The sequence below is a fragment of the Uranotaenia lowii genome, chromosome 1, assembly GCF_029784155.1.
Source record: "Uranotaenia lowii strain MFRU-FL chromosome 1, ASM2978415v1, whole genome shotgun sequence".
NCBI classification, from domain to species: Eukaryota; Metazoa; Arthropoda; class Insecta; order Diptera; family Culicidae; genus Uranotaenia; species Uranotaenia lowii.
In genome coordinates, this window is record NC_073691.1 from 152069740 (window position 1) to 152089383 (window position 19644).

General features: G+C 39.1%; 2 protein-coding genes across 5 annotated transcripts in view; one reads left to right on the plus strand and one right to left on the minus strand.

Annotated features, from left to right (window-relative positions):
- The first annotated feature begins 852 nt into the window (after positions 1–852).
- LOC129740545 (uncharacterized) lies at positions 853–8831 on the plus strand. The gene is made up of 4 exons (XM_055732255.1): positions 853–1152; positions 1228–1421; positions 7184–7723; positions 7784–8831. The coding sequence occupies exons 2-4, from the start codon at positions 1391–1393 to the stop codon at positions 8323–8325; spliced, it is 1113 nt and encodes a 370-aa protein (XP_055588230.1). The 5' UTR covers positions 853–1152; positions 1228–1390; the 3' UTR covers positions 8326–8831.
- Positions 8832–13264: 4433 nt separating this feature from the next.
- Positions 13265–19644, minus strand: part of LOC129740537 (glutamate dehydrogenase, mitochondrial) — a 54019-nt gene continuing 47639 nt past the window's right edge. For 3 of the 4 annotated variants that reach the window (XM_055732246.1, XM_055732245.1, XM_055732243.1), the window contains exons 6-7: positions 15619–15660; positions 13265–14291 (exon numbers count right to left, since the gene is read on the minus strand). In XM_055732246.1, coding sequence (XP_055588221.1) covers positions 14020–14291; positions 15619–15660 — 314 coding nt within the window. In that variant the 3' untranslated portion in view covers positions 13265–14019. The remainder of the gene's footprint in view (positions 14292–15618; positions 15661–19644) is intronic. The other variant, XM_055732247.1, reaches the window with a different exon arrangement.

The window sequence follows — 19644 nt, forward strand, 5'->3', positions numbered from 1 at the left end:
AAACGGGCGTGTGTGGCTTCAATCCTTAAAATTCTCTTTTGAACTTAAGATAGAGAGAGAATTGGCGAGATTAGCGTAGCCGCCTAGCCGGTAAAATCCAGGCACATAAATAATTATCGCTTTGCGCTCTCTGAACAATCTTTCTCGTAGTCGTATCCGTATGGTGGTAGCTCCAAAATCGCAATAACGCGATAAAAAGAAGCCTCGCATGTGGTAAACTGGTGGTGGGTGAGGTGAGGCGCACGAAACGGTAAAATACCGACAAGGAAGAAGATATACCGATCCAATGAGGTACACTTTTACTAATACTGTATTTGTTTATGCCGAGTGTTGCACTAGTGTTGCACCGGTGCACCACTAGGTGCTGTCAAACTGTTTGTTTATTCGGACGGTGTTGCACTGGTTTTGACCTGGTGTTGCACTGCCATCGGGCGGTGTTGCCCGAAAATTTTGTCAGTGTTGCGAGAGAGCGTGTGAGTGAGCGAGGTAGCAATACACTGGCGACGATTTGTGTTTGTTTTTATCGGGTACGGTGGAACACTCCACGAGTGGAGAAAACAAATACAGTATAAGGTGGCGCAAGGAACGCACACTATTGCACTTCGGAGAGAAAAAATTAAAATAAACATAAACAAGCCCTGCGTCGCGACGCGTCGTTGTCAGGGAGCTTCATTTATCCTAGGCAAAATGCGTCGCGAAAGTGGTCGGTAGTGACGTCACTTCTGGCATGGTAACTATGTTTACGAAGAAAAAACTTTACTTCTACTTTTGCATCGTTTCTTCCTCATCACCTCTCTTTCCACCACATTGATACCGATCCATACATTCAGTGGCAGATTCTTGGTCAGTTCAGCTCAGCATTCCCCATAGCACTGACATGACAATACATTTGTAATACCGACTGCAAGGAAGATACTCGCAGGAACTTGTCAACATACCTATGCAGATTGGCGATTTATTTTTATTATTTCATTTAGTCATCTTTCGATTTTGTGTTTGCTGAATTCGTGTAATGGATAATTGATTGTGATTATTGTTGTTTTTTTTATTCGGTGCCATTCCCCATAGCTGCCACATATCATTTTTGCAAATTTCGCCATTGTGCAATTCGTTCGATGTAACATATTTAGTTGGACTTGTGTACTTCCAGTGGTTTGTTACAACATAATCCAATAATGAAGAAAACTTCTAGAATACGATAAGTAACGCTACCTTCTTCCATTTCAGATATAGCTTACGGTCAAAGTTGTTTATCAAGTGATAAGAAATACTTTTCACAATTATTTTGTGATACGAGAGCTGTGGCATCTGTCAGAGTGCAGCGGTGCAAAAAGAGCAACTTTTGCAGGCAAAAATACCTTGAAAGAGGTTCGAGAATCATCCGCATATCATGTCCAAACCGACGGTGCTAATTTTGGGAGGTAAGACCTGTTTTAAATAACCCCTCTCTGTACTCCTGGTCTCTTGTCAAAGCTGTGCGATCGACATCTGCACGTGTCCGTTTCATGTACCTACATATATTGGAGAGACATCGATGTTTCCGAAGCCTTCGCATAATTAGCGTAATTTGATTTAATGACACCGCACATTGCGTCCTTGACGACCCGAGTGGAGCTAGAAAAATTTAAAGAGAAGTGTTAAATATGGCATCATCTTCGCAGTTGTAAAATAATCTCCCTGAACAGACTTTCTTACTAAGTGCTAAAAGCCTTGTTCAAGTTTAAAAGTTCACTGGACGGGACCAATCAGTGCGGAACTTGGCGATAAACTTTCCTGTCGCAAAAAGAAGCTTCAGTCAGTCGATGTTAACCTGCGTTGTGTTCACTATAAAAGATTTGATACTGTTTATGCTACTAGCTGATCCCGATCCCCCTTTTGGCAAACCCTGACCCAAAGTTGGATAGTTGAAATGCAATTTTCATGTCAATCTAATTCATAATCACGACCCTGATCCAAAATTGAATACTTCAAATTAATTACCCACCCTTTCAAACCCTAAATTTTCTCAACGATATCTAAAATTACGACAATATCGCAAACTAGTGAACAATTATTATGGACGACCCCCTTGACCGACCTCTAACGTAAAATTTGACACCTAAAATCAATTACCCGTCCCAAAAACCTGACATGTGTATATTTTCATCTCAATAAAATGTTTAATAACGTAAATATCTCAAAAACAGTGAACAATTAAAATGGAAAACCTCTTTTTCTAATCCTTCGTTCTAAACTCGATCCAAAATACTGGAAATAAAATTTCCGTCTCATATATCAACCATGTGCAAATTTTTATTTCAATCCGTTGTAAAATATTGTCAATATCGCCAAAACAGAGAACAGCTAATCTGAATTTGATAACTAAACCCTAAAAACATACATGTGCAAATTTTCATGTCAATCCAACTTATAAAAACGTCAATATCTGAAAAACTGAACAATATAGACGACTTTTTTCTGATCCCTCTTTCCGACCACGATCCAAAATTGGATAGGTACCTGGAATCAAATTCCCGTCCCAAAAAACAACCATGAGGAAATTTTCATCTCAATCCGTTGTACAGGGAGGCAACGTGATTTTTTTTATTGCATAAAACTCAAACTATTTGTTTTTTCTAATCGGAATCAATTTAAATACCATCTATAAGTAGTTAAATTACAAACTAAGCACTTGAGTTCAAATTTTTCACCTTGGTGTTCGATAACGGCCCGTAGACGCTTTTCGGAGTCTTTGAAAACCGCACGCACGACTTAGTTCGGCATTTCGTTCCAAAATCCTTACCAAACACCAAACCAAATCAAACTTTTTTAAATGTGTTTAACTTCGAATGCTTAACGCCATCCAACTTCCCTTGCATATGTTCCCAGATATCGAAGTCTAGTGGGTTTAAATCCGGTGACGATACAGTCGTTTGAGATGAACTGATGAAACAAAGCAAAATATGTTTTACCATTTCCGAACGATCAATGCTTTATGCGCTGGTGCTGAATTATGTTCAAAACAAAAACTGTTTTTGACAAAAATTCCAAGTCAATTTGACATTAAAATTAAAATTTCGATTTCTGATTTCCTTTGGCGGACCCTCAGGTGATTTTTGAGGGTAAAAAAAATCGAAACTTTGAGGAACGCCTAAATGAAGCCAGATTAGTTGAAATTAGGGTAGTTTATTGGGCGAATGTGGGATTCAGCAACAATACTAAACCATTTGCATGGCTACAATTATAAGTTGTTTCTTAATTATGTGTACGTTGTTATTTGTCCCATCGATTACTTCTATGATACAAATCTTAACACTCCTCCTTAACATACACATTCGCAATCTCCTAACTGCATTCGGCGAAGTTGGGGGGTTCTCCTCTTCAAGTACGCATCGGACCTCATTCGTCGCCTTCATTGCACGAGGCTCCAGCCCGTTGATCTTCCGTGATTGCTGGCTGGATTCCATCAACTGCCCTCTAGGTACGACGATCTTCCAATTGGTTCCTGGTCCGATGACCTTCCATGATCCCTGGTGACCCATATGGCTGCGATCGGACGACCTCCAAGCTGACTTCTTGTCTCGATTTCCTTGCTGCGGCTCGAAAGTTTCTCCTGCGCCTCGAAGCCTTTCCTGAGGCCTGCGCCTCCCAGTGCTTCCAGCCCGACGACCTCTACTTGGCTTCCCGGTCCGACGACCTTCCATGGCACCAGCTTGACGACCTTCCGTGGTGCCGTGTTCGCAAGTCCACTAGTGGCTCCTGGTTCGGCGACTACCACCTGGTTCCTGACTTGATGTCGTTCCATGATACCGACTCGCCAAACTTCCATAGCTTTCGGTGCGACGACCTTCCAGTGAATCTGGCCCGACGACTGATTCGTTGTCTCAGACCGGCAACATACCATGGCACCGGTCCGAAGACCTCCCAGTGGCTCCGGTCCGACGACCTTGTTTGGTTCCCACTACTTGTAAAGTGGCGTGGAAAAGAAACACGTGTAGTTTGGTTGAAGTAAAAACTTAGAATAGAATTTATTTGCGGCCGAGCACGTTTTTATACCCGACAGAGAAACATATATATTGCTTGGATACGAGTTTGTTTATCTTGACAACGGATTCATAGGTTATTATAATTTATCATAAACTCAACACTCCTCCTTAACCTATGATTCCTTCTTGAAATCTGCCACCAGATTCCCTCCTCGGTCGTTTGCCTTTCTTGATTTCCTCGTGGCCGTCGAGGATCTTGCTACTCCCATCGTCTTGAAGATCTTCCCGGTGATGGATTTTCGAGTATCTGGATCTCCTCCCCAATCGGCATCCGCATAACCTTTTACCACTAGCTTTGCCTTGTATCGCTCGTGTCGACCATCGGATTTTCGTTTACGCTTGGAAATGCGCTTGTTTCGAATCGCCGTCCTGCCTAGGTCCACCGTCCCGTTTTCAGCAAGCCCGTTCACTTCTTGCTGCGTGGCCACATTTACACGCCCCATAGCGTCGGTGCAGTTTATTGGTTCGTTCTCCTTTTCGTACTGTAAAGGACCAGGACCAATAACAAGACTAAAACAAACAAAGTCTTTATACTTGCTGCGAAAACGCGCTCCCTACCGCTGTGCCTCGACCCTTGCTGCTCATCAGCTGGTCTTGTTTTTATTTGCGGCGGGAGCGCCTCGTCAGGATCCACCACGTCAGGCTCCACCACACTTGGCTCAGCTTCTGGATGATCATCCTGCAGGGTTTCGACTTTTGGCTCGCGCTTCGGAACCACACTTTGGTCGTCTATTCCTCAGTTGACTCTCGGCTTATTTGGAACCACATCACAGAACAATTCCATTAGTTCTTTTGATGTTTCCGCTGGAATCGACATCGCCGGTTTCCCTTGGTTCAGCCGGTATAGCCCATCTGTCTCGGATCCAGATGAGATTACGTCACCATCTTCATCCGTGTATCGTCTCGTTGTTTGCCGCGCTAATGGAGTGCACGAAATTTTCCTTCTTGGCAAAACCGTCTTCGCATCTCGTCATGTGGGAACTCGCCACTGATTCGAAGAACCACTCGTCTCGACCTCTCGCCGACATCACCGCGCACAGGGCCTTACCATTCGAACCTCCTGCATTGTTCGAAGAATCTTGCTTTTCAGGGCAACTAGCTGCATAATGGCCAGGTTGATTGCAGGTGAAACCATTCCGGACACTTGAATGCCCATTATCATTTGCGCATAATAAGCCGGAAGACCTTTCAGCAACAAGCCACTGATCGTTGACAACCCAATTTCTCGCAAATTGTCGGTTGTCGTAACCAACTCGTCAATGTAATCCTACACGTTCTCAAAATCTTCCAGCTTGACCGACGTCAATTTGTTCAGTAAACCGCACCGTCGGTTCAACCCATCGTCCTGAAATGCCTTCTCCAGCTTTTTCCAGGCTTCTTGTGCTGTTTCCACGTTCCTCACCAGACTAAAGTTGATCTTCTCGATGCTCAGGCAAATGGCAGCTAACGCTCGCTCGTCCATTTCCGGATCCATATTGTTGCCATCTCTCGGTTTGACGGCACGCCACGACCCTTCTCGGATGAGAATCATATTCATCGAAAAGGTTTAAGAAGAGTAGTTGATTCGTCCTTTCAACTTTTCGATAGCCGGCAGGCTCACTGAGCTTCCATAACAACGCGTACCGGCCGCTGGTTGCCTTCCGCCATTGCCTTGACCGGATGGGACACCGCCAGTATCGCTTCTGCTGCTGCTTGGGCCTCTGCCGCTATCTTCGTTCCGGGGACCATGCACTCTGGGAAGAACCATCTTGGAAAACTTCACCTTTCTTGAACTTCTTTGACAAAACTATTCTGGGCCCATAACCACTTGTAAAGTGGCGTGTAAAGTAAACACTGAGAATAGAATTTATTTGTTGCCGAGCACGTTTTTAAACTCGACAGAGTAACATATTGCTTGGATACCAGTTTGTTTATCTTGACAACGGATTCATAGGTTACTATAATTTATCATAAACTCAACACCGCTCGACACTCCTATTGTGGCCCGACGCCTCACCAACGGCACGACGACCTTCCGCTAGCTCCCGAATCGCCAACCTTCCAAGGATCTGATCAAACGACCTTCCATGGCACCTGCTCGACGACCTCCCATGTTTCCCATGACCCCCCACCTAGCTTCCCGGCTTGACGACCTTCCAGTCGGCTCCTGGTCCGGCAATTTCAGTGGCTCCGGCTGAACGACCCGGCTCTGCACCGACGACCTTCGAGTGGCTCTGGTTTCAGCCTCGAAGACCTCCCAATAATTTCTGGTTAGTTGTCTTTCCGAGCTTCGGCTCGCTGGCTCTTCTTGCCACTGTTGATTCCTGGCGATTCTTCTTCTCTTTCTTTCCTCAAGGGCTGGGCCTGTTGATAAGGCACTTTGAGCAGTGAAAAGGAAAGATCTTTGCTACTTGTATGGTGGTAGTACTTTATTTCCTATAATGGACGATGGAATCGACAAGTTATTTTTTTCCTTAATAAAAACCAGATCTTTAAAGGTTGGGTGAAATTCGCACAAATGCAAAACCATCAACCAGTTCGGCAGCGTTCCCATGCCTATATACTATACCCTTTCCATGGTTACAATTATCAGTTGTTTATAAATTATGCTACTCTACATCATGCGTTTTACAAATCACTCGAGCAGAGTGACTTCATTCATATTGTGACTCTTTAAACCTCGACGCAAACATCTCAAAATGATTGGGTATAAAACAAAACTTTCCGTCCACTTTATTTCGAAGAAAACTGGAATAACAGATTTATGGTTGATCCTTAAAAGTATCTTACTAACAATCCTTCCTTCATCCCGTTTCGACTACTAGGACGTGGCCGGAGCCGTTATTGATCTTTTTTTTTTAAGGTAGAGCATGAGTTTTGTGCATTGTGCATTCTTTTGGCCCTTGTACAAAATTGATGGCCTCGATCAATCACGGAGTAGCAACCATTATTGGCGATGTGGAACTCGTTCTACTTAGCCACGCCAGCGATCATGAAATTCGAAATGCATTGAATGATTTGATACAATAAAATTTTATATTTTTATTTAAACTATGAGAACATTGTGGTATTTTTGAAGAATAATAAAAGCATTTCGGGCTTAATGATTTAAGGTGGATATGAGTAGTCAAACAAGCTAAGCTAAGCTAAGCTAAAACAAAACTTTCCGTCCACTTTAGGTTGCGGCTTCATTGGTCGACATTTGGTGGACTACATTGTCACGAATGACTTGGCCGAAAAAATCAAGATAGCTGACAAGACTCCACCGCAAATGGCTTGGCTCAATGCACGACATATGACGGCCTTTGCGAATGAGCGGGTGGAATTTTGTAGCGCAAATCTGATAAACGTCGCATCGTGCCAGAATGCATTTAAAACCGACCATCCCTCGGGCGGATGGGACTACGTGATCAATTGTGCTGCAGAGACCAAACCGGGTCAAACGGATCCAGTGTACCAGGAAGGCATCGTGAAGCTGACGGCCAATGTGGCCAACGAATCGGCCAAGCAGCGCGTGAAACGGTTTGTGGAGTTGGGCACCGGAAGTATGTTCTCCAATGATCGGCATCCTCAGTCAGAGGATTGCCCGGTCGAACCGTGGACAATGGTTGGCAAGTATAAGGCTCAAATCGAGCAGGAGCTTAAAAAAATTGATGGCCTTCGGTTCACCATTCTGAGATTGCCCATTTGCTATGGAGTTGGCGACAAAAAGGGACTTAGTAAGTATAAAAATACTTATGAAGTTTGCATCGATCCAAAACGGTATTTTTTTCACTTAGCTCCACGAATAATCATTGCTGGAATATATAGGTATCTACAGGAAACTATGAAATTATTGTGGACCGGTTCCATGAAAATGAATGTGGTGCATGTGGAAGACGTTTGCTGCGCACTATGGGAATTGATGCAGAATGAAAAAACCGTTGGTGAAACCATTAACGTGTGTGACGACAGTGATGCAACGCAGGAAACGATCACCAACTTGTTGGCGGATATATTTGGCATCGAGGTGGATTACTGGGGCGTGGTGATGTCCAATATGACTAAGATGGATATGGCTGGAGCTATCGAGGAGGTTAACGACAAACACTTGGGTCCTTGGGCTGAAATTTGTCAGGCGGATGAGATTATGAACACTCCGCTTACGCCGTACATGGATCAGGAGCTGCTGCTCCATAAACATCTTTATCTGGATAACAGTAAGATGAAGAAGTTCGGTTATCAGTTGCGACGTCCTAGGATTATTCGCGAGTATCTTGAGGAAATCATCCGTGATTTCATTGCCATGAAGCATTTCCCTCCATCATTGGTTCCTGCTTAATTATTGTGATTATAACTAGGTAATTCCTTAGAAATACTTAATTGCTCAACATCAAGTCAAACTTTGTGGGAACAATAAAAACTATTTTACTCGTTCGAATGTGATCTCTAAAATTCAAATTGACGAATATGGTATCTTCTTGAAAAATTCTACATCTTATACTTACTTAAAAGAATGATCAATGAAAACTGAGCAACGAGAACTAGGTAAGTTTACTATCAAATATACTTGTATACAATATATCACGTGTTCGTACACGCTTTAGGTAGAGTCAAAAATTATAAAAAAATGAAAACGAAGTATTTTTCCTTCCTTTTACTACCATTTGGCAAATAACTTATCGTGAAAACGCTAGTGATGATCCGTATTCCTTATAAAGTAGATAATTTAAAAGTTAAATAAAAAATAAAATAAACTTTGAAAGTGTAGACAATGTGCCTGACATAGAAAATGAAAATAATTTATCAGTGATTTGTTGGAATTGAATAAATTTAAGTATGATCAAACGCTTTAAAAACCTGAACAGTTATCACTGTCCCTTAATCCTGAACATTCTCAATCAACTCTGCAACTCTACATGCGAATTTGAAGCCCATTCTACATGGCGCGTATGTTCTGATCGAGAGGGTAGCGCTTAAATCAGTTAAAGCCGATACAGAGGCGTGTTCAGTTCCCTGAGCTCTGAGCTGATCGGTTTTTCATGCTTGATTCCTGTTCGTTGTACTAAAAAAAACGAAGATTTTTTTTATTCGTGCAAGGCATTATACAAGTGCTAGTTTTTCACACGTCGAGCAGTGAACAGAGAGTGACAGAGAAATGTAGAAGTTTTGACGAAAAAGTAGAGAAGTTATTAATCGATTGCCTTTACGGCCCTGTCACAATAAAACATTTGGTCCTTCGAACCGGATCCTGCATGAGCGTTTCACGAGGCTGACAACGCGAAAAGAGCATATCGCGATAACCGCGATTTGTCAGTGTCACAACTGTTAGTGCCTAACTTTTTAAAAAGTGACATGAGAAGAAAGCCTACAAGAAGTTCCACAATATGCCGCCATACTAAAGAGCGCCTCTCCACAGACCCAATCTCAATCTGGTAACATTTTTTCAGTGCTGCCAGGTGATAATGATGACACAGACACGGCTGATGAAGTACAACCAGTCTTCTCTGCAGGAGGCTCTCGGAAGCGTACTCAGCCGCTTTCTTCCAAAGTACCATCAAAAATTCCTGCTGTTATCTCCCCAAACAGGGTTGAGAAAAATCCGACTGTTGCTGACAAAGAAAAACAAGTTCCTCCTGGTTTCCGCGGTAGAGAATCACCACGGAACAAATTAACATCGGCGGGAACATCTCAAACCCCAATCCCTAACGTCATTTTGCCAGAATCATCCACCCAATCTGGGCTTTTTAAATTGACCGACATTCTCAATGGAATTTTAACGTGTTTCAATGTAGCGGAATTCATCAGAGGCATTGTTACAACAATGCTTCCTGTAGTAAAGACATTTTTGAAGCAATTGAAGCAAACTTGACCCCTCCTTTCAGTTTTTGTCCCTCTCGATAGCTAATTTACGCTGAAAGGTCAGAGACCAGAGATATCACTGTTTTACAGTGGAATTGTCGTAGTCTTATTCCAAAATTGGATTCATCGAATCATTTACTGTCCGAAACTTGGCTATCTTCTCAATCTAACATCTCTTTCCACGATTTTAATATCATCCTTCTGGATCGTGACGATTATTAGGGGGAAGGGGGGGGGTGTTGCTTTTGGGGATCAATAAGTCTCACTCCTTTTACAGAATTCACCTTCCTTTATCAGGCGTAATTGAAGCATGTCATATAACTATAAGAGGTAAGGATTTATGTGTTGTCAGTTTGTACTGGCCTCAGAGAGTTGCTGTGGATCGAAGTCACCTAGATGACCTGTGCTCAGTGCTCCCTGAGCCAAGGTTAATCCTGGGTGACTTCAATTCACATGGCACTGTCTGGGGAGAACAAATTGACGGTAGTCGTTCTACTCTTATCTATGACATTTGCTACAGTTTCAATTCAACAGTTTTGAAAACGGGTACCTAAACTTCCTGCAAGACAAAGTGCAATTGACCTCTCACTCTGCTCAACTTCTTTATCATTTGATTACCAGTGCAGCAGTGGAAGGTGGTCCATGATCCTAATGATAGTGATCACTTGCCTATCGAATTTACTATCACCAATGGGGTCAGCTCTTCAAACACAATAAACATGACATATGACCCTACAAAACACATCGATTGGAAAAAGTACTCGGAAAAAATAATAACAGCCATCGACTATATGCATGCTTTACCTCCTTTGGAGGAGTACCACTTTCTTTCACGTCTGATATATGAAAGTGCACTTTGCGCTCAAACAAAACCCATCCCAGATTCATCTGTTCCTCGAAAGCCTCCAAACCCATGGTGGGACCAGCAGTTTTTCTATAGTTCTACGAAAAACTGTCACACGGCTACAATTTTTCTATCATTTTAATAGCTTGCGTAGTTTATATTTTTCCCAAAAACTCATGCTAAACCGTAATTTGAGAAAATACGTTCCTCTTTGTTTATAAAAATGTATAGTTGAGTATGGATCCTGTAAGTAGTGCCTACCGAAAAGTGTTTAGTGAAAATTTCTCTGAATAAAACACTCAAGGCTTCTCGCTCCTCCTCTGCCCTCTATTTTAATGTTCTTTTCAGTGAATAACATTGAATTCAACAGTTTGAACTTAAGACAATTTTTTGATAAAATTAGCATTTTTCATAGAATTTTCTCCAGTGTTACATTCTTGCGTAGAACTATCAACATAGAGACAACCACCTTGATGAAAATTTCGTATAAGTTCAGAACAAAATATACTTGTTTGTCTTTTTATTCGAAAGTTAACACTAAAAGAGACCGTTTCCAGCAAAAAAGTGAAAATGACCCAAAAGTCACATGGGACATTCTTGCTTAGAACGGCAGTATAGTAGTCGAGTCGAGTCGAATTTCAATTTCAACATGATAGCCGCCATTCGTTTCACTCGACTACCGTAATACGACATTTCGCTCGACTTGCCAGTGACTGGATTCGAGTCGAGTTTCTCGACTCGTTTTATGTAACAGGGCCCTTACTTTTCTTTCTTGATGCATCATTTGAAGTCAGGACGACGAGGCAGAATTTCAGGAATCACGACACTCGAATCGCAGAATAATCCTTAATGCTATCTGCAAACATACCAACACAGTTGAACAATTCCGGAATCATTTGCTCAATATTCTCGAAATTGAATACAATGTAGACATGATATTCTTGTTGAAAAAAAGCGGAGTACAAGGTGCGATTTGGTTTCTCGCTCTTTCGAAGTAAGGAAACAAACTTTTTTTTTAAAATTTAACGTTTATTATCCTCTCTGATGTTGCATTATGTTTCACAATTACTTCAATGTTTTTTTTTCTCTTCATTAGCTTGCAGGCTCAGTTCCTCCTCAGCCTTGATCGAGTTCGGTCGAGTTTTGCTCACCTCGTGATAAAAGGCTATTGTTTAGTATTGGTGCGGTGAAAAGAACAAGTGCGTGGCCATGAGCCCATCTCCCGGTGATCATCCAGATAGGTTAATCCCTGTTTGGATGGACCGAAATAAACTGTTCGGTCGTTTATATTACATGTTCCTTCGAGGAACAAATGGCAGTAGTCTTCCTAAGAACCCTTTTACAATCGGAAAATCAGTGGAAAAATATGCCGGTAAAGTTGAGAGTGGCTATTATGATAGCAAAAAACAATGGTACGTGTTGAAAGTGCGATCTGAAGAACAAGTGAAAAAACTCGAAAAAATTACCAATTTAATAGATGGAACTCCCGTCGAAGTTGGTCTTCATCCAAATTTAAACACACGAAAATTCGTAGTGCAGTGTAATGAAGTCGGAGAAATGAAAAATGAAGAGATCCTCGCAGAACTTGTGCCACAGAATATAACAAATGTTCATAGAATAACAAAAAAATCACCAAATGGAATCGTTGGAACATCGACGTTTATTCTAACTGTGAACAGTACCGTCGTGCCCGAATATATTGATTTCGGTTTACTGCGGTTAAGAACCCGAGTGTACTATCCGTTACCAATGTTTTGCCGAAAATGCCTCCAATATGGTCATCCCAAGGCCAAATGCACAAACCAAATCTCGTGTATCAAATGTTCCGGTCAACACGAAAGCGCAACATGTAAAAACGATCCATTTTGCTCCAACTGCAAAGGAAGCCACAGTCCAGTTGACCGAAGCTGTTCGATCTGGAAAACCGAAGTCGCCTCGCTTAAACTCGCCACCGATCAAAATATACCACTGACCGAAGCCCGAAAAAAAATATCATCGATCACCACCAGCAATAACAACATCAGTTACGCAAGCGTAGCAAAATTGCAATCACGTCCTATAATGGATAACCAACCAAAACCGAAGTCTTCCAGCACCGATCCGAATAAAGCTCAACAACAGCAACATCAACTCAACCTGAATATCAAACGAAGTCACCAAAAACCGAATGTATCACCACCAAACGAACAACCCAGTGCGAACGTGCAATCGGACTCTCCACCTAAAAAAAAGAATGATCCCCAACCCAGCTGCTCTTCCTCCGATCCAGAGATGGAAGTGAATTGTGATCAGAGCAAAAATAAAGAAACCCCCATCTTCACTTATGCGAGTCAGTGTAACTCAGCCACTGTCTCGCATGATAAGAAGCTTCCAATTAAACCCAACCCTTTCCCATTCCCTAAACCCAAAAAACCCAACCTTAGTTTTAAGAAATAGATGTAATAAAATTGACCATCGGCCAGATAAACTTTGTATTAAGTAATAGGCCTAATAAACTTATATTGAATAAAAAAAAATATATATATATAAAAAAAAAAGCTTGCAGGCCTATCGACCATTGAGTAAGACAATCAGATGTTTTCAGGTTTTTTTATTCACATTTTACAAACAATAAAAAGTTACACATTCAAATATAGTTGCAAAACTTTCGTTTACTTTAAGTTGGTTGCGTGCTTGCGTGAGCATGTAAGTTCTTCAGATAGGCTCCGTGTATCGCGGTTTTCTTGTTAGTATAAAAGAAAAAAGGCTCTATCTGGGTAGTGTGTCTTTTTCAAGTTGTTCATCTCGTTTGAGTAAATTATCTATTCTCGGTTGCTGTTATCCTATTTGGAACCAAAACAAAGTAGACATTCAAGCACCTATGATGTTGATGATTGGTTTACGATTTAATACAAAACATGCAATTCGTCGGTCGTAACACAGCTATTGATTTTAAAAGCACACATTAAACTGCTATAAAACAGAAATGACTAACGAGCACACACTTGAAACGAAAAAAAATGTATCGATCAGCTTAAATTCAAGATGGTAACACACGTCGCTCGCACTTTTAAAAGTAGTTTCTGCTACCATAACTATCTTCGTATCATGAGTTTGAGACATGATACTTTTGTTTAGGCTTAAGTTGAAAAGTTTGTTTTTAAGTATCTTTAAAATATCCGATTGTGGCAGTTGGTAGATTAATTAAGTTTTTGTTTTTGTTCTTACGATATCAAGCGAGGGCGCCGAAATATGCTGATTTTTTTTTGTTCTCGATCAATTTGTTTTTGCCTTAGCGCCACAATGCGGTTTTTAGTTAGGCGCCTGTTGCTGTCCGTTTTCGTCCGTTTATTAGAAGGCCAAACCGGCATCGCGGTACGTCTGGAAGATCTTCTCGATCGAGTTAACGTAGGCCGCCGAGCGCAGATCCAAGCCGAGATTGTACTTCATGGCGGTCTTCATGATGGCGCGAGCCGAACGTTCCATGGTGTAGTCCAGACCGGAGTGGACGATGTCCTTCTCCGAGGCACCGGAAATGCGCTTCTGGAAGGCTTCGGACGGAGTAACCGGGATTTTGCCACCGACGTTGCCGAAACGTCTCTCCAGCGAGGCTTGCACCGATTCTGGATGGAGTTAGATAGAGGATGAGAGAAAGAAAGTAAAACGTGAAAGTTAGATAGCTGTATTCCGCGTTCGGTTGGTAAATTTAGTCAAGCAAACAACAAAGTGCTGGGGGTTTGAAATCCAATTTTCGACACATGCACTTTTCCGAAAATGATATCATACAACGACGATGAACATGAATCTTTTTGTACCATGGGTTAACAACTGAATATCTACTAAACACAATTAGTTTTTACATTATGATGGTTTTTCCTTGGAACTTACTTTTTTGGTGTAAATAGAATAATTTTTATTTAAAAAAAATGATAATATCATAGCCTAAATATCGTAAATATTTCATGTTTTTAGTTCGAAGGCGAATCAAATCATTCATTTCCCCTTAAGTTGTGGAAGTAATTTTCCAAGTGAACAAAGTTCATTTATCATTATCATTTATCATTATGACAACCGAAAGGTCTGTCAAAACCGAAGGTTTTCCATTTTTAAAAGTGTTGAAGCATGCTATGCAAAAAAGTGTAACCAAGGTGTAACCAAGGAATTATTAGGTTCTCTGACTTTTACAGGATGCTCGTTATCTTTGTTTACAAATTAGCTGTGTGCTAAAATGAAAAGGCAAGCTTAGGTCTCAACTGTTCTATGGACTAAAAGTAAACAAACGCAACGAAGCAATCAACATGGCTGATTCTGAAATTTGAGAGATCGTATCACCTTCTATTTACCCCTCTTGAGTGTAACGAAGTTTTATAAAAATTCTGATGGTGGAAAAATCTCGGTTATTTTCGCTGGTGGCTCCAGAGAGGCTTTAGAGATTTTTCTTCTACCAGTTCAGAATCTCCTTTCAACCGAAATAAAGTTAGATTATAACTCAAAGTTTTTGCTTTCCCAAAACTACTGGAAGTTAGTTTCTCACTAATATTATCAATTGTCATAAACAATGTAAACACCGTTCTATCTAGAGTAGTTGTTATTAATTTGCTGATTTTAAGTTTAAATTTTGTTTTCAGTAATGTTGTTTGTTAAATAATACAAAAAAGTGTGGAATGGACGGAAGTTGGGACCTTAAAATACAAGTTAATAACAAAAAAAACATAAAATAAAACAGACAAACTTGAAACGAAAATGTAACGGAAAAAGAATGCCAAAAGTAATGAGACAATTTCGTTGCTAAATGTGACCGTATTTCTGGAAACAAATCCGACAGAAATAGGTAACAATTTAAAACTTTTGTTTCCGATCAAATGTGCTCAAATCAAGTGGGTCATAATGAGACTGCAGAGAGAAGGAAGACAGTTGAACAGAGACAGAAAAACAAATGCAATACTTTACGGTCATCACAAATGGATCTCTCAAGTGATTCCTGGATTGAGGCTGTGTGTTGGGGGTAAAAGAGAGAATGGAAAGAGAGAGAGAGAAAGAAAAAGATTTTATCATTCTAGAACCTTTATCGGTTTATCGGTAGGCGGATTAGTTAGGTTTGCGAAAGGGCACCCAACAAGGCTTGAAGACCATTATTTCATATGTAGAAGCCTCGAAGGTTTCGATTACTTCAAAAGGAAACTGTCACTCAAAATAATAATAAAAAAAATCTTAGAGATGATAACTTTGAACAAATTTTAAGAAACGATGAGATCGGAATTGCTTTGAATAAGAATGTTTTTTTTTTTAATTTTTGATCCTGCGTCAGGATTGTGAATTCTAATTATGATTCAAAACTCTGATTCTGAATTCTGATCATGAAATACTATTCTATAGTTGATATTTATAGGTGAACAGCCTATGTTTAAAAAACTGATTTTTGCAGAATTTGGCGTCCTGAATTCGAATCTTTTTTCATCGGATTTTGTCTATCGCCTCTATAGTTTTGGTGATAAGAGCGGTTGGAAATTTTATTAAATTTCTTTAAAAACTAAGCACCAATTTTTAATCAATTCATAACCCTTCCTTCAAACAAGGATTCAGAGATACGAGTCTTAATTTTTTGACTTTTACTTCGTGAAAAAACTAAAAAGTTCTACTTAAATTTGCTATGAATATTTTCAGAATCTCAATAACATTAGATATATAGGGGAGAATGAGGATACTTGATCCCTGGGGATACTTGATTCCTTAGCTATATCTCGAAACTGGAATGTCTTACAAAGATCAAATGTTCTAGAAAAATGTGCCAAAATAAGCAAAATAACAATGCTTGTAGTTTAAAAATTTTTAACAAAATAATTGTTTGAGTAATTGAACTTTGTTTGAAAAATTTCGAAAAAGTAACTTGAAGATCTTTTTTCATCACTTTAAAATGTTCCTTACATGGGAAAATTATGAAAAAAATATTTGTTCCAATGTATCAATCGTTCGAGCGTAAAATGAACTTCATAATGCCATATTTTCAAAGCTATGGAAAACTCTCAACTTTTTTCAGAAAAAGTTTTCTAAAATGTTGATTATGGGTACAATTGATCCCCTAGAGTTGGGTACAATTGATCCCCCTTCCAAACGGCCTATTCTTCTTCTGAATTGATCGTTATGATTGCTGATTACGAAATTATTAAAATTTATCCAAAAACTAATATTTATCAAACAATTGTCTGATGAAAAGAGCAAAAATAATTAATTTTCTCTTAATTATAAAAAATAGCGCCTTGAAGTATGCAATGTTATTGACGTTGAGACAAAGTTATAGAATTTTCATGTTATGTCTGCTATAAATTGTGAAATGAGAACAAACATGACCAAAATAGTCAATTAACATTCTATCTTGGGGTTTTGTTTGATTTTTATACAAGGATTAGGGCTTCCTGAATAAAAGATCAAGTCTCCTTCAAAAGGGGATCAATTCTCCCCTAACTTCAGAAAAATCGCAATTTTTTTACTCCCACGAAAATGCTTCTAGTTCATCAACGGGTTCAAGTATCGTTCTAATTTTTGGAGCGTAGAAACTTGAAGTTACAAGCTGTCAGAAAATGTCAAAGAAGGCGAGTTGCTAAGTTTTTCCAAAAAGATATGATGAAAATAAGAAAAGGGGATCAAGTATCCCCACTCTCCCCTATTAGATAAAACTAAAGGAACATTGGGATGTGCCATATGAGACAATAAGTCAAAATTTTGCTCTTACATTCTTGGCACCTCGGAAAAAGGGGAATTTTGTTGACTTGTGTAAATATATTCCAGATCTATTAACATTGTTTTTTAGTTCTTCAATTTGAAAAATTGGACCATTGGATTTAAATAATCGAACTTACGTACAGAAATGAAAAATAAGGATGCAGAATTGAGAATTTTGAGTAGACGAAAAAGGACAAAGATGTGGCTATGAAATCCCCTCAAAATAAACCAAATCAAATCCAATACTATTTTCATGATTCAGAAATAAAAATGGGAATTTAGGTTCAGATGTCAACATCAGATTGAAGATTCAGATTTCAGATTTTATATACAAATTTCAGATTCAGATTTAATATTTAGATTTCAGATTCATACTTCAGATTCAAATTTCAGATTCAGATTTCAGATTCAGATTTCACAATCCGATTTCAGATTTAGATCTCAGTTTCAGATTTCAGATTCAGATTTCAAATTCAGATTTCAAATTCAGATTTCAGATTCAGATTTTAAACTCAGATTTCAGATTTCCGATTTCAGATTCAGATTTCAGATTCAGATTGTGATACAATTTTTTAAAACAGTGTAACCTTTTTAGTGAGATCTAAAGTGTAAAAACAAAACTTTTGGAGGGTGAAAACAGAAGGGTAATCCCTCATTAAATAAAACTTCCAAAAAGAAAAAAAAAGATTTCAGATTTCAGATTTCAGATTCCAGATTCAGATTTCGGATTCAGATTTCAGATTCAGATTTCAGATTCAGATTTCAGATTCAGATTTCAGATTCAGATTTCAGATTCAGATTTCAGATTCAGATTTCAGATTCAGATTTCAGATTCAGATTTCAGATTCAGATTTCAGATTCAGATTTCAGATTCAGATTTCAGATTCAGATTCCAGATTTCAGATTCAGATTTCAGATTCAAATTTCAGATTCAGATTTCAGATTCAGATTTCAGACTTAGATTTGAGATTCAGATTTCAGATTCAGATTTCAGATTCAGATTTCAGATTCAGATTTCAGATTCAGATTTCAGATTCAGATTTTAAACTCAGATTTCAGATCTGAGATTTCAGATTCAGATTTCAGATTCAGATTTCAGATTTCAGATTCAGATTTCAGATTCAGATTTCAGATTCAGATTTCAGATTCAGATTTCAGATTCAGATTTCAGATTCAGATTTCAGATTCAGATTTCAGATTAAGATTTCAGATTCAGATTTCAGATTCAGATTTCAGATTCAGATTTCAGATTCAGATTTCAGATTCAGATTTCAGATTCAGATTTTAGGTTAAGATTTCAGATTTAGATGTCAGATTCAGATTTAGATTTCAGGTTCAGACTTCAGATTCAGATTTCAGATTCAGATTTCAGATTCAGATTTCAGATTTCAGATTTCAGATTCAGATTTCAGATTCAGATTTCAGATTCAGATTTCAGATTCAGATTTCAGATTCAGATTTCAGATTCAGATTTCAGATTCAGATTTCAGATTCAGATTTCAGATTCAGATTTCAGATTCAGATTTCAGATTCAGATTTCAGATTCAGATTTCAGATTCAGATTTCAGATTCAGATTTCAGATTCAGATTTCAGATTCAGATTTCAGATTCAGATTTCAGATTCAGATTTCAGATTCAGATTTCAGATTCAGATTTCAGATTCAGATTTCAGATTCAGATTTCAGATTCAGATTTCAGGTTAAGATTTCAGATTTAGATGTCAGATTCAGATTTAGATTTCAGGTTCAGACTTCAGATTCAGATTTCAGATTCAGATTTCAGATTCAGATTTCAGATTCAGATTTCAGATTCAGATTTCAGATTCAGATTTCAGATTCAGATTTCAGATTCAGATTTCAGATTCAGATTTCAGATTCAGATTTCAGATTCAGATTTCAGATTCAGATTTCAGATTCAGATTTCAGATTCAGATTTCAGATTCAGATTCAGATTTCAGATTCAGATTTCAGATTCAGATTTCAGATTCAGATTTCAGATTCAGATTTCAGATTCAGATTTCAGATTCAGATTTCAGATTCAGATTTCAGATTCAGATTTCAGATTCAGATTTCAGATTCAGATTTCAGATTCAGATTTCAGATTCAGATTTCAGATTCAGATTTCAGATTCAGATTTCAGATTTAGATTTCAGATTCAGATTTCAGATTCAGATTTCAGATTCAGATTTCAGATTCAGATTTCAGATTCAGATTTCAGATTCAGATTTCAGATTCAGATTTCAGATTCAGATTTCAG